At 42.5% G+C, this 13,981-nt stretch overlaps 1 protein-coding gene across 3 annotated transcripts in view; it reads left to right on the plus strand.

Moving 5' to 3' along the window:
* Positions 1-13,179, plus strand: part of LOC139387595 (major facilitator superfamily domain-containing protein 12-like) — a 28,467-nt gene extending 15,288 nt beyond the window's left edge. The window contains exons 6-12 of one of the 3 annotated variants that reach the window (XM_071133957.1): positions 3,051-3,143; positions 3,306-3,476; positions 5,754-5,848; positions 8,476-8,606; positions 8,764-8,829; positions 8,958-9,026; positions 11,302-13,177. In XM_071133957.1, coding sequence (XP_070990058.1) covers positions 3,051-3,143; positions 3,306-3,476; positions 5,754-5,848; positions 8,476-8,606; positions 8,764-8,829; positions 8,958-9,026; positions 11,302-11,390 — 714 coding nt within the window. In that variant the 3' untranslated portion in view covers positions 11,391-13,177. Of the gene's footprint in view, positions 1-3,050; positions 3,144-3,305; positions 3,477-5,753; positions 5,849-8,475; positions 8,607-8,763; positions 8,830-8,957; positions 9,145-11,301 lie in introns of those variants that run through there. The other 2 variants (XM_071133956.1, XM_071133955.1) reach the window with 2 other exon arrangements.
* Positions 13,180-13,981: the final 802 nt, after the last annotated feature.

Consider the following 13,981-nt stretch of genomic DNA (forward strand, 5'->3'; position numbering starts at 1 on the left):
ACCTTTACCTATAATTAGAACTATACCGATAACTATGCCTATATCGATAATTATACCTATATCGATAATTATACCTATAATATATATATATATATATAACCTATACCTCTCCCGAAAACTATAATTATACCGATACCTAAAACTACAATTAACTATACCTATACCAGTAACTATACCAATATTTATACCAATACATATAGCTTTGCCTATTACTATATCGAAAACTATAATTATAACTATACTTATAGGTAGGGTAGCCTAGTGGTTAGAGCGTTGGACGAGTAACCGGAAGGTTGCAAGTTCAAATCCCCGAGCTGACAAGGTACAAATCTGTCGTTCTGCCCCTGAACAGGCAGTTAACCCACTGTTCCTAGGCCGTCATTGAAAATAAGAATTTGTTCTTAACTGACTTACCTAGTTAAATAAAGGTTACACACACACCACACAGTGGCCAAAAAGTTATTTTGTTGCCATTTACGTATGTCCCCATTACCAGTAAAACATAATCTAAACCTATTTATTTCACTTACTTGCTGTTTCATTGTTCATTTGTTCAGTCGTTTCATTCTCAACCAGGATTTCTATGGAACGCCGTTTGGGTCTTTGCGTGTCAAAGGTACGTCAAATAACACTATTTGACGTGTCTGTTTTAGTAGCTATAGTTAACTAGCTAGCTAGCTACCTATATAGCTAGGTGTCATCTAAAATAACCCTAATTTATAAGACAGTTGCTATTTGATAAATGGTGGTCGGACCATCTATGTGAAGCTAGCCACAATTGTGGACTTTGCGGTTAGCCTTCAAAATAAAAGTATGGCATAATTCTACTATTTGTATTCATTTGCATCACTGTCAATGACATACTTGAATTTGCAGTATGTCATGGACAGTAATACAAATCAATGCAAATAGTAGAATTATGCCATACTTTTATTTTGAAGGCTAACCGCAAATTCCACTTGTGCCTAATCCTTATTGTGGTTAGCTTCACAACACATAACCCGGTTGAGCCTCACTATCTAGATGAAGCTAGCTGGCTGCTTATAACGTTAGTTTTGGGAAACATGGCAACAGTTGCTGACTAGCTATTTATTTTCATGAACTGAAGTTCAATTTCAATAGGCGAATAACAAGTGGCAACCTAGCTAATACTTACTCACAAGGATCCCTAAATCATTGCTGAGAATAATGAAAATGACTGCAGGTTCTACTGGTCATTGTTTTCAGGCTGGTTATATTGGTGCTAGCTAAGTACCAAGCTAAAGCTAGCTACCCAGAAGTTGCGGTCGAGCAAATTATGCTTTATTACCAACTCGGTATTGTAAACACATTGTTCGTGACCGGTGTTTTGCAGACTTTTTTGTACAGCTTTGACAGTGCTACTGTATATTTTTTGACACAAAGACCCAAACGGCGTTCCATAGTATGTCGTGAAGCTAATAGCAGTGACACTATTACTGTGTAACTCCGGTAGGGCAACATCTGAAAAATTGCGCACTTGGTAGTGTGTACCGGTGCTCGACCAGTTGGCGAAAGCCAACATCACCCACGACAGAGAACGGTTGATTGTCAAGGGGGAATGAACTCCATTATCTTGGCTTTAATGGATTTCGCATTTGAGTTGTAGCGCTGAAATTTTGTTACTCTTTGAAATGACTGCTGGACTTGTTGACTGCTCGATCCATACAGCAGACATTGTGGGCGAGGTTAGGAACGCTGTGTTCCACGTATAGAACAACATTTTACGTGGCATCATTACGTCATATACCTACGTTTATATAGGTATGGACGTCAGCTTTGCCTTACCGATGTTGGCATTTTTAGTTAATATCGTCCGATTCCGATATGTAAACCGATATATTGTGCATCCCTGTACCTATACCTGTAATTACAACTATACCTGTAACTATACCTATACCTGTAACTATACCTGTAACTATACCTATAATTACAACTATACCTGTAACTATACCTGTAACTATACCTATAATTACAACTATACCTGTAACTATACCTATACCTGTAACTATACCTGTAACTATACCTGTAATTATAACTATACCTGTAACTATACCTATACCTGTAACTATACCTGTAATTATAACTATACCTGTACCTATACCTGTAACTATACCTATACCTGTAACTATACCTGTAACTATACCTGTAATTATAACTATACCTGTAACTATACCTATAATTATAACTATACCTGTAACTATACCTGTAACTATACCTATACCTGTAACTATACCTGTAACTATACCTATACCTGTAACTATACCTGTAATTATAACTATACCTGTAACTATACCTATAATTCCAACTATACCTGTACCTATACCTGTACCTTTCCCTGTAACTATACCTGTAATTACAACTATACCTGTAACTATACCTATAATTACAACTATACCTGTACCTATACCTGTACCTTTCCCTGTAACTATACCTATAATTACAACTATACCTGTAACTATACCTGTACCTTTCCCTGTAACTATACCTGTAATTATAACTATACCTGTAACTATACCTGTAATTATAACTATACCTGTAACTATACCTATAATTACACCTATACCTGTACCTATCCCTGTAACTATACCTGTAACTATACCTGTAATTATACCTGTACCTATCCCTGTAACTATACCTATAATTATAACTATACCTGTACCTATAATTATAATTACAACTATACCTGTACCTATAATTATAATTACAACTATACCTGTACCTATAATTATAATTACAACTATACCTGTACCTATAATTATAATTACAACTATACATGTACCTATAATTACAACTATACCTGTACCTATAATTACAACTATACCTGTACCTATAATTTACAACTATACCTGTACCTATAATTTACAACTATACCTGTATCTATAATTACAACTATACCTGTACCTATAATTATAACTATACCAGTACCTATAATTATAACTATACCTGTACCTGTTATTGATGTAGAACCAGGACCTTGGCTGTACCTGTTAGGAAACTGTGTTACTTAGACTTTCTGTCCCCTGTTCCAGAAATACATTGCCACTATTCCCCTGGTGATGTACGTCAGTGGCTTCGCTTCCTCTTTCGTCATGAAGCCTATCAGCAAACTCATCGGCAAATGTGTGAGTGTCTGTCTGGTCTATTTCGGATCTGTTCAGTAGTTTGTCTCAAACTCAAACTGTAATACACATAACACAGTAGATTTTATGGATTTGGTTTTCAGTACATCTCTGACATTACATTATTGAACTAATATTCATGTCTTGCTCGTCTCTGATTGGTAGATGACCTACTTTGTGGGCCTGCTGCTGATCATGGCCTTCTCTTATTGGGTGTTGATAGACGACCAGATGGGTGACCGGATCTACGGGGCGTCCGTCCTTCTAGGGGTGGGGTCAGCTACCATCCTGGTGATGTCACTCTCCATGACCGCTGACCTCATCGGGGACCAGACGGTTGGTGTTAATAAAGTTATAGTCTTCAACTAGACCCTTAGTTACGGTCTTCAACTAGACCCTTAGTTACGGTCTTCAACTAGACCCTTAGTTACGGTCTTCAACTAGACCCTTAGTTACGGTCTTCAACTAGACCCTTAGTTACGGTCTTCAACTAGACCCTTAGTTACGGTCTTCAACTAGGCCCTTAGTTACGGTCTTCAACTAGACCCTTAGTTACGGTCTTCAACTAGACCCTTAGCGATCGTCTTCAACTAGACCCTTAGTTATAGTCTTCAACTAGACCCTAGACCCTTAGCGATCGTCTTCAACTAGACCCTTAGCGATCGTCTTCAACTAGACCCTAGACCCTTAGTGATAGTCTTCAACTAGACCCTTAGTGATAGTCTTCAACTAGACCCTTAGTTATAGTCTTCAACTAGACCCTTAGTGATAGTCTTCAACTAGACCCTTAGTTATAGTCTTCAACTAGACCCTTAGTTATAGTCTTCAACTAGACCCTTAGTTATAGTCTTCAACTAGACCCTTAGTGATAGTCTTCAACTAGACCCTTAGTTATAGTCTTCAACTAGACCCTAGACCCTTAGTTATAGTCTTCAACTAGACCCTAGACCCTTAGTGATAGTCTTCAACTAGACCCTTAGTTATAGTCTTCAACTAGACCCTTAGTTATAGTCTTCAACTAGACCCTAGACCCTTAGTGATAGTCTTCAACTAGACCCTTAGTTATAGTCTTCAACTAGACCCTTAGTTATAGTCTTCAACTAGACCCTAGACCCTTAGTTATAGTCTTCAACTAGACCCTTAGTTATAGTCTTCAACTAGACCCTAGACCCTTAGTTATAGTCTTCAACTAGACCCTTAGTTATAGTCTTCAACTAGACCCTTAGTTATAGTCTTCAACTAGACCCTAGACCCTTAGTTATAGTCTTCAACTAGACCCTTAGTTATAGTCTTCAACTAGACCCTTAGTTATAGTCTTCAACTAGACCCTAGACCCTTAGTTATAGTCTTCAACTAGACCCTTAGTTATAGTCTTCAACTAGACCCTTAGTTATAGTCTTCAACTAGACCCTAGACCCTTAGTGATAGTCTTCAACTAGACCCTAGACCCTTAGTGATAGTCTTCAACTAGAACCTTAGTTATAGTCTTCAACTAGACCCTAGACCCTTAGTTATAGTCTTCAACTAGACCCTTAGTGATAGTCTTCAACTAGAACCTTAGTTATAGTCTTCAACTAGACCCTAGACCCTTAGTGATAGTCTTCAACTAGAACCTTAGTTATAGTCTTCAACTAGACCCTAGACCCTTAGTGATAGTCTTCAACTAGACCCTTAGTTATAGTCTTCAACTAGACCCTTAGTTATAGTCTTCAACTAGACCCTAGACCCTTAGTTATAGTCTTCAACTAGACCCTTAGTTATAGTCTTCAACTAGACCCTAGACCCTTAGTTATAGTCTTCAACTAGACCCTTAGTTATAGTCTTCAACTAGACCCTTAGTTATAGTCTTCAACTAGACCCTTAGTTATAGTCTTCAACTAGACCCTTAGTTATAGTCTTCAACTAGACCCTAGACCCTTAGTGATAGTCTTCAACTAGAACCTTAGTTATAGTCTTCAACTAGACCCTTAGTGATAGTCTTCAACTAGACCCTTAGTTATAGTCTTCAACTAGACCCTAGACCCTTAGTTATAGTCTTCAACTAGACCCTTAGTGATAGTCTTCAACTAGAACCTTAGTTATAGTCTTCAACTAGACCCTTAGTTATAGTCTTCAACTAGACCCTTAGTGATAGTCTTCAACTAGAACCTTAGTTATAGTCTTCAACTAGACCCTTAGTTATAGTCTTCAACTAGACCCTTAGTTATAGTCTTCAACTAGACCCTAGACCCTTAGTGATAGTCTTCAACTAGAACCTTAGTTATAGTCTTCAACTAGACCCTTAGTGATAGTCTTCAACTAGAACCTTAGTTATAGTCTTCAACTAGACCCTTAGTTATAGTCTTCAACTAGACCCTAGACCCTTAGTGATAGTCTTCAACTAGAACCTTAGTTATAGTCTTCAACTAGACCCTAGACCCTTAGTTATAGTCTTCAACTAGACCCTTAGTTATAGTCTTCAACTAGACCCTTAGTTATAGTCTTCAACTAGACCCTAGACCCTTAGTTATAGTATTTGTTTGTGGTCAGGAGAATCTTAGGGCCCGATGAGTTAATGTGTGAGACTGATGGAGTTTGTTTTCGTGTTTGTGAAACTTTCCCTCTATTTCACAGCAAAGTGGAGCGTTTGTTTATGGGGCGATGAGCTTCACTGACAAGGTGGCCAACGGAGTAGCTGTTATGATGATACAGACTCTACACCCCTGCCAGTGAGTGTGTGTGTCTGTGTGTGTGTGTGCCTGCCTTAGTGCGATACCCACGATTCTCTACTTTTTCAATACTACAACATGAAAAACGGTTTTGGTACTCGAATTTGTGTTAAGTTCAGTACTTCTTTCAAATGTGTCACGGATCAAATCAAATGTGTCTTTCAGCACAGCCAGCCCCTTATTATAGAGAACCGTGCCTGTTCCACTAACTCACTGCTAGCCTGGGATTCTGGACTGCATCATGTTAGCTCCACTAACTCACTGCTAGCCTGGGATTCTGGACTGCATCATGTTAGCTCCACTAACTCACTGCTAGCCTGGGAGTCTGGACTGCATCATGTTAGCTCCACTAACTCACTGCTAGCCTGGGAGTCTGGGCTGCATCATGTTAGCTCCACTAACTCACTGCTAGCCTGGGATTCTGGGCTGCATCATGTTAGCTCCACTAACTCACTGCTAGCCTGGGAGTCTGGGCTGCATCATGTTAGCTCCACTAACTCACTGCTAGCCTGTACTGGGAGTCTGGGCTGCATCATGTTAGCTCCACTAACTCACTGCTAGCCTGGGAGTCTGGGCTGCATCTATGTTAGCTCCACTAACTCACTGCTAGCCTGGGATTCTGGGCTGCATCATGTTAGCTCCACTAACTCACTGCTAGCCTGGGAGTCTGGACTGCATCATGTTAGCTCCACTAACTCACTGCTAGCCTGTACTGAGAGTCTGGGCTGCATCATGTTAGCTCCACTAACTCACTGCTAACCTGGGAGTCTGGGCTGCATCATGTTAGCGCCACTAACTCACTGCTAGCCTGTACTGAGAGTCTGGGCTGCATCATGTTAGCTCCACTAACTCACTGCTAGCCTGGGAGTCTGGGCTGCATCATGTTAGCTCCACTAACTCACTGCTAGCCTGTACTGAGAGTCTGGGCTGCATCATGTTAGCTCCACTAACTCACTGCTAGCCTGGGATTCTGGGCTGCATCATGTTAGCTCCACTAACTCACTGCTAGCCTGGGAGTCTGGGCTGCATCATGTTAGCTCCACTAACTCACTGCTAGCCTGGGAGTCTGGGCTGCATCATGTTAGCTCCACTAACTCACTGCTAGCCTGTACTGAGAGTCTGGGCTGCATCATGTTAGCTCCACTAACTCACTGCTAGCCTGGGAGTCTGGGCTGCATCATGTTAGCTCCACTAACTCACTGCTAGCCTGGGAGTCTGGGCTGCATCATGTTAGCTCCACTAACTCACTGCTAGCCTGGGATTCTGGGCTGCATCATGTTAGCTCCACTAACTCACTGCTAGCCTGGGAGTCTGGGCTGCATCATGTTAGCTCCACTAACTCACTGCTAGCCTGGGATTCTGGGCTGCATCATGTTAGCTCCACTAACTCACTGCTAGCCTGGGAGTCTGGGCTGCATCATGTTAGCTCCACTAACTCACTGCTAGCCTGGGATTCTGGGCTGCATCATGTTAGCTCCACTAACTCACTGCTAGCCTGGGAGTCTGGGCTGCATCATGTTAGCTCCACTAACTCACTGCTAGCCTGTACTGGGAGTCTGGGCTGCATCATGTTAGCTCCACTAACTCACTGCTAGCCTGGGAGTCTGGGCTGCATCTATGTTAGCTCCACTAACTCACTGCTAGCCTGGGATTCTGGGCTGCATCATGTTAGCTCCACTAACTCACTGCTAGCCTGGGAGTCTGGACTGCATCATGTTAGCTCCACTAACTCACTGCTAGCCTGTACTGAGAGTCTGGGCTGCATCATGTTAGCTCCACTAACTCACTGCTAACCTGGGAGTCTGGGCTGCATCATGTTAGCTCCACTAACTCACTGCTAGCCTGTACTGAGAGTCTGGGCTGCATCATGTTAGCTCCACTAACTCACTGCTAACCTGGGAGTCTGGGCTGCATCATGTTAGCTCCACTAACTCACTGCTAGCCTGGGATTCTGGGCTGCATCAGGTTAGCTCCACTAACTCACTGCTAGCCTGGTATTCTGGGCTGCATCATGTTAGCTCCACTAACTCACTGCTAGCCTGGGAGTCTGGGCTGCATCATGTTAGCTCCACTAACTCACTGCTAGCCTGGGAGTCTGGACTGCATCATGTTAGCTCCACTAACTCACTGCTAGCCTGGGAGTCTGGGCTGCATCATGTTAGCTCCACTAACTCACTGCTAGCCTGTACTGGGAGTCTGGACTGCATCATGTTAGCTCCACTAACTCACTGCTAGCCTGGGAGTCTGGGCTGCTCCACTAACATGATTATGTCTTATGAAATCAGCCAAAATAAGCTCAATAACTCAGGACATTCATACACTCCTATACCTACACTACATATGTATTCACCTGTGTTGTGAAAAGACCCTAGACTACATATGTATTCACCTGTGTTGTGAATAGACCCTAGACTACATATTGATCCACCAAGTACCAAGTTTATCAATAGAAATTCTTCTGTAGTAAACTCTCTCTCTCTCTCTCTCTGTCTCTCTCTCTCTCTCTCTCTCTCTCTCTCTCTCTCTCTGTCTGTTTCTCTCTCTCTCTCTCTCTCTGTCTCTGTCTGTCTCTCTCTCTGTCTCTCTGTCTCTCTCTGTCTCTCTGTCTCTCTCTGTCTGTCCATCAGTTCTCAGGTCTGCTGTCCAGCGTGTGTGTGGTACTACCACTATGTCATGGTCATAGCAACAGGGGGCGTGGCCGTCATAGCAGCTCTCAGTCTCTGTACCATCCTTGTCTGGCCTATCAGGATCGTCCGCCGTGAGTTTCATCACATTACATTAGAACTATAAAGTAAACTCTGATATTATTGTTTTTCAGGATCTCTTTTTAGCCTACCGAAGGGCTAGTCTTCCTTTTGGATGTTCATGTAATAATACAGACAAGTGCTGTGGTGCTGATTTGCTTCCTCTTTCAGAGACCGACGTGAAGAACATAGACAATCCTAACTACGATTGGGTGGTTTCAGTGGGGCGGGGCCAGGGTGAGGGCTTTCAAACATTTTACTCAAGAAATCCCTTCTCAAGGTGTCCATCCAGTATGTCAGTAGATGTGTTTTAAACCTGGCTTCAACCCTAATGCTTTCAGGTGTGGTGCTGTTTTTCCTTCCAGACTCTGGCAAGAAGAACCAACACAAGGAGAACATAGACAACCCTAACTACACTCAGGAAGCGGGGCAGGGTGATTGTGCTAGTGTCAGGGGTTAGGGCTGGTGCTGGGCCTTATAACATTTACTAAACAAATCAAAATCAAATCAAGTAAATATCAAATTTGAAATGAAATCAAAGTTTATTTGTCACGTGCACCGAGTACAACAGTACAACCTTACAGTGAAATGCTGACTTACAGGCTCTAACCAATGGTGCCTAAAAAAAGGTGTGTGTGTGTGTGTGGGGGGGGGGTAAGTAAAGGAATAAAACGACAGTAGAAAGACATTTGAAAAAAGAGTAGCAAGGCTCCATACCTGTTAGTCAGGCTTATTGAGGTAGTATGTATATGTAGATATATACAGACACCTGTTAGTCAGGCTGATTGAGGTAGTATGTACATGTAGATATGGTTAAAGTGACTGTGCATATATGATGAACAGAGAGTAGCAGTAGCATTAAAGAGGGGTTGGTGGGTGGTGGGACACAATGCAGATAGCCTGGTTAGCCAATGTGAGGGAGCACTGGTTAGTCGGGACAATTGAGGTAGTATGTACATGAATGTATAGTTAAAGTGACTATGCATATATGATAAACAGAGAGTAGCAGCAGCGTAACAAGAGGGGTTGGGGGGGATCACAATGCAAATAGTCAGGGTAACCATAGGTTACCTGTTCAGGAGTCTTATGGATTGGGGGTAAAAACTGTTGAGAAGCCTTTTTGTCCTAGACTTGGTACTTCAGTACCGCTTGCCATGCGGTAGTAGAGAGAACAGTCTATGGCTGGGGTCTTTGACAATTTTTAGGGCAAATATGGATTGACCAACCTCAGGTGGAAGGTTGTCCTACCTCAGGTGGAAGTTTGGCCTACCTCAGGTGGAAGGTTGCCCCTGACTGAGGTGGAAGGTTGCCCCTGACTGAGGTGGAAGGTTGCCCCTGACTGAGGTGGAAGGTTGCCCTTCCACACTGACAAGAACAACTTAGACAATCCTGACTACTACACAGGGTGCGGCTTAGGGGCCGGTAGGTCTGGCGGTGAGGGGCCGGTAGGTCTGGCGGTGAGGGGCCGGTAGGTCTGGCGGTGAGGGGCCGGTAGGTCTGGCGGTGAGGGGCCGGTAGGTCTGGCGGTGAGGGGCCGGTAGGTCTGGCGGTGAGGGGCCGGTAGGTCTGGCGGTGAGGGGCCGGTAGGTCTGGCGGTGAGGGGCCGGTAGGTCTGGCGGTGAGGGGCCGGTGTCGGCCTTATCATATTAAAATAAAAGTGATTTTAAAAATTCGCAATTTACAATTACATTCAGCATCAAATGGTGGATGATATAGGTTCTCAGAACTGTAATGAATGACTATTATAATAATAGGATTGAACTGTAATGAGTGACTATAATAATAATAGGATTGAACTGTAATGAATGACTATTATAATAATAGGATTGAACTGTAATGAGTGACTATAATAATAATAGGATTGAACTGTAATGAGTGACTATAATAATAATAGGATTGAACTGTAATGAATGACTATTATAATAATAGGATTGAACTGTAATGAGTGACTATAATAATAATAGGATTGAACTGTAATGAGTGACTATAATAATAAGATTGAACTGTAATGAATGACTATTATAATAATAGGATTGAACTGTAATGAGTGACTATAATAATAAGATTGAACTGTAATGAATGACTATTATAATAGGATTGAACTGTAATGAATGACTATTATAATAATAGGATTGAACTGTAATGAATGACTAATTATAATAATAGGACTGAACTGTAATGAATGACTAATTATAATAATAGGATTGAACTGTAATGAATGACTATAATAATAAGATTGAACTGTAATGAATGACTATAATAATAATAGGATTGAACTGTAATGAATGACTATAATAATAAGATTGAACTGTAATGAGTGACTATAATAATATTATTATGGAGACCAGATTCATTTCCAAATCGTTGTTATTTTTGACGTCTATCACTATACTGAATGAGAGATATTTTTGACGTCTATCACTATACTGAATGAAAGATATTTTTGACGTCTATCACTATACTGAATGAGAAGTTATTTTCTGTCCAGCGCTGTCAGTTCTTGATCCATTTCCTTTCATTTGATGGTAAATGATGTTTGGTTGGACAGTTAATTGATTGATCCTAATAAAAAAAATAGACGACACTTTTCAACCAACTTCCCGATTCACTGAATGACTACTGAAGAGAGTGTCTGGCTGGTGTCAACGCTTGAATATCAAGGTATTTGTTATGATTGACATGTCCCTCTGTGTCTCTGTCTCTCTGCAGGTCTGCCTTACATCTCAGGTCTGATGGGCAGCGAGGATCAGGACATCTCTGAGGACAACTCTTACCAGCCTAGACCAACGGTCAACTAAGGAACTACGGTTGGCAGAGTTACCTGGACCCTACTGTAGTAGAGACCAGCCAGTCCCACTTATCCCTGGGTGAATAACCACTGCAGAACCCAGCCTGTCTCTTCAGGGATTATAGTTTAACTCTGTGGCCTCTCCAGGACTCACTCAGGCATCTTAAAACTCTCAACTGGAACAACAAACATTTTAGACTGAAAAGTCATCTCACCGTAGTGTTCACAAACAGCCAACTGGACTAGCAGTAGTTCCTCTGAAAGAATCGAGACTTTCCTTCTGGACCTGACCAGTAGCTGTTCTGTACTGTAGGGGAGTTGGGTTGAACAGCAGCCATCAGGACCCATTTCTACTATAGATCAATACGTTGCTTTGCTGTCGCAGAGTATCGGTCAATTCAGTGTACAACATTACTGTCAACATGAGGGAGGTTATACAGTAACACAGTCCATTGTCTCTCTCTCAATCAGCACCTTCTCACAGTCATACTGCAGTTGATTCAGTGGGCTGATTTCAGTTGGCAGGATTCAGTTGGTTGATTCAATTATGTGGATTCAGTTGGCTGATTCATTTGGTTGATTCAGTTCAACAGTGCCGAAATGATTGAGTACATATCTACACTGACACACTCGGGTCCAGAATACGTACATACCCCTCTTGAGAAAAGTCCTATAATACACTATTATACCATCTGTTGTGAATGTCCAAAAACAATACATTATTGAACTTAATTGACACACTATTTATGCTGATTACAGCCCACTGGGCATACACTGGTTGAATCAGCGTTGTTTCCACGTCATTTCAATGAAATGACTTTGAACCAACATGGAATAGATGTTGAATGGCCGTCTGCCCAGTGGGAGGTGACATGTCATCAGAACAGCTTTTGTTTTGAGGTAAGTTGTCTTTGTCAATGTAACTATTGTGTGTTTTATTCCAGTGTTGGGAACATTTAATTCCAGTGTGGTAGTCATTGTGTTGTAGTAATAATATGACGTTGTGTTGCTTTAAACTACATCATGTTGTGTGTTTTGATGACATGTTCTTATGTAAATTGCATTGCAAGTAAAATAAGGATTTGTGGGGGCATTTATTAAATTAAAACGAATCAGGATTGTGAAAAGGGATACCTTGCAATATGGATAAACTGAGTGGAATAAATACTGAGCAACAATATAAACGCAACCATTTTACTGAGTTACTGGTCCTATGACTTCGTTAGGGCTTAATCTATGGATTTCACATGACTGCGTAGGGGCACAGCCGTGGGTGGTCCTTGGCCAAGGAGAAATGCTCACTAACAGGGATGTAAAACACAATGTGCTCAAAATTAGATAGAAATCATATTTTTGTACGTATGGAACATTTCTGGGATCTTCTTTTTTTTCAGCTCATGAAACATGGGACCAACTCTTTACATGTTGCGTTTATATTTTTGTTCAGTATATATGAATAGTAGAATATATTTCCTGGGTGATATTCAGGTTACTGGACAGACAGAGATGATTCTACGTCTCAAACAATAGAACTAGAATCATTAGAGTAGAATCATTCTAATTCTACGGGGGAAACATTTTGCACAGGGTGACTAGGAAACTGCCTTATAGGGAAACATTTTGCACAGGGTGACTAGGAAACTGCCTTATAGGGAAACATTTTATCTCTCTCAAATTGTTTTGTATTCATTGTTTTTATTTCCAATATATTGTGAAGTGACTTTTCCCCCCCTACTGTTCATGTCTGTTTTTTGCTCATTCTTTGGGAAGTATATTAAACATATTTCATACTACTGTCATACACTGTGTGTTTGTTTGTCTACCTTGTCAAGAGTTTCTAGAATAATTCTCCACATGAACACAAACAGCATTTTATTGGTTAGTGGGGAAGGAGGGCCCCTCTCACCCTGCCCCTCCCTCCATCCCTCCCTCTCACCCTACCTCTCTCTAACCCTACCCCTCTCTCTCACCCTGCCCCTCCCTAACCCTACCCCTCCCTCTCACCCTTCCCCTCCCTCACACTACCCCTCCCTCTCACCCTTCCCCTCCCTCTCACCCTTCCCCTCCCTCTCACCCTGCCCCTCCCTAACTCTACCCCTCCCTCTCACCCTACCTCTCCCTAACCCTACCCCTCTCTCTCACCCTTCCCCTCCCTAACCCTACCCCTCCCTCTCACCCTGCATCTCCCTCTCACCATACCCCTCCCTAACCCTACCCCTCCCTCTCACCCTGCCCCTCCCTCTCACCCTTCCCCTCCCTCACACTACCCCTCCCTCTCACCCTTCCCCTCCCTCTCACCCTGCCCCTCCCTAACTCTACCCCTCCCTCTCACCCTACCTCTCCCTAACCCTACCCCTCTCTCTCACCCTGCCCCTCCCTAACCCTACCCCTCCCTCTCACCCTGCCCCTCCCTCTCACCCTTCCCCTCCCTAACCCTACCCCTCCCTCTCACCCTGCATCTCCCTCTCACCATACCCCTCCCTAACCCTACCCCTCCCTCTCACCCTGCATCTCCCTCTCCTCCTACCCCTCCCTCTCACCCTACCCCTCCCTCTCACCCTAACCCTACCCCTCCCTCTCACCCTGCATCTCCCTCTCACC

This window comes from Oncorhynchus clarkii, chromosome 28 (genome assembly GCF_045791955.1).
Source record: "Oncorhynchus clarkii lewisi isolate Uvic-CL-2024 chromosome 28, UVic_Ocla_1.0, whole genome shotgun sequence".
NCBI classification, from domain to species: Eukaryota; Metazoa; Chordata; class Actinopteri; order Salmoniformes; family Salmonidae; genus Oncorhynchus; species Oncorhynchus clarkii.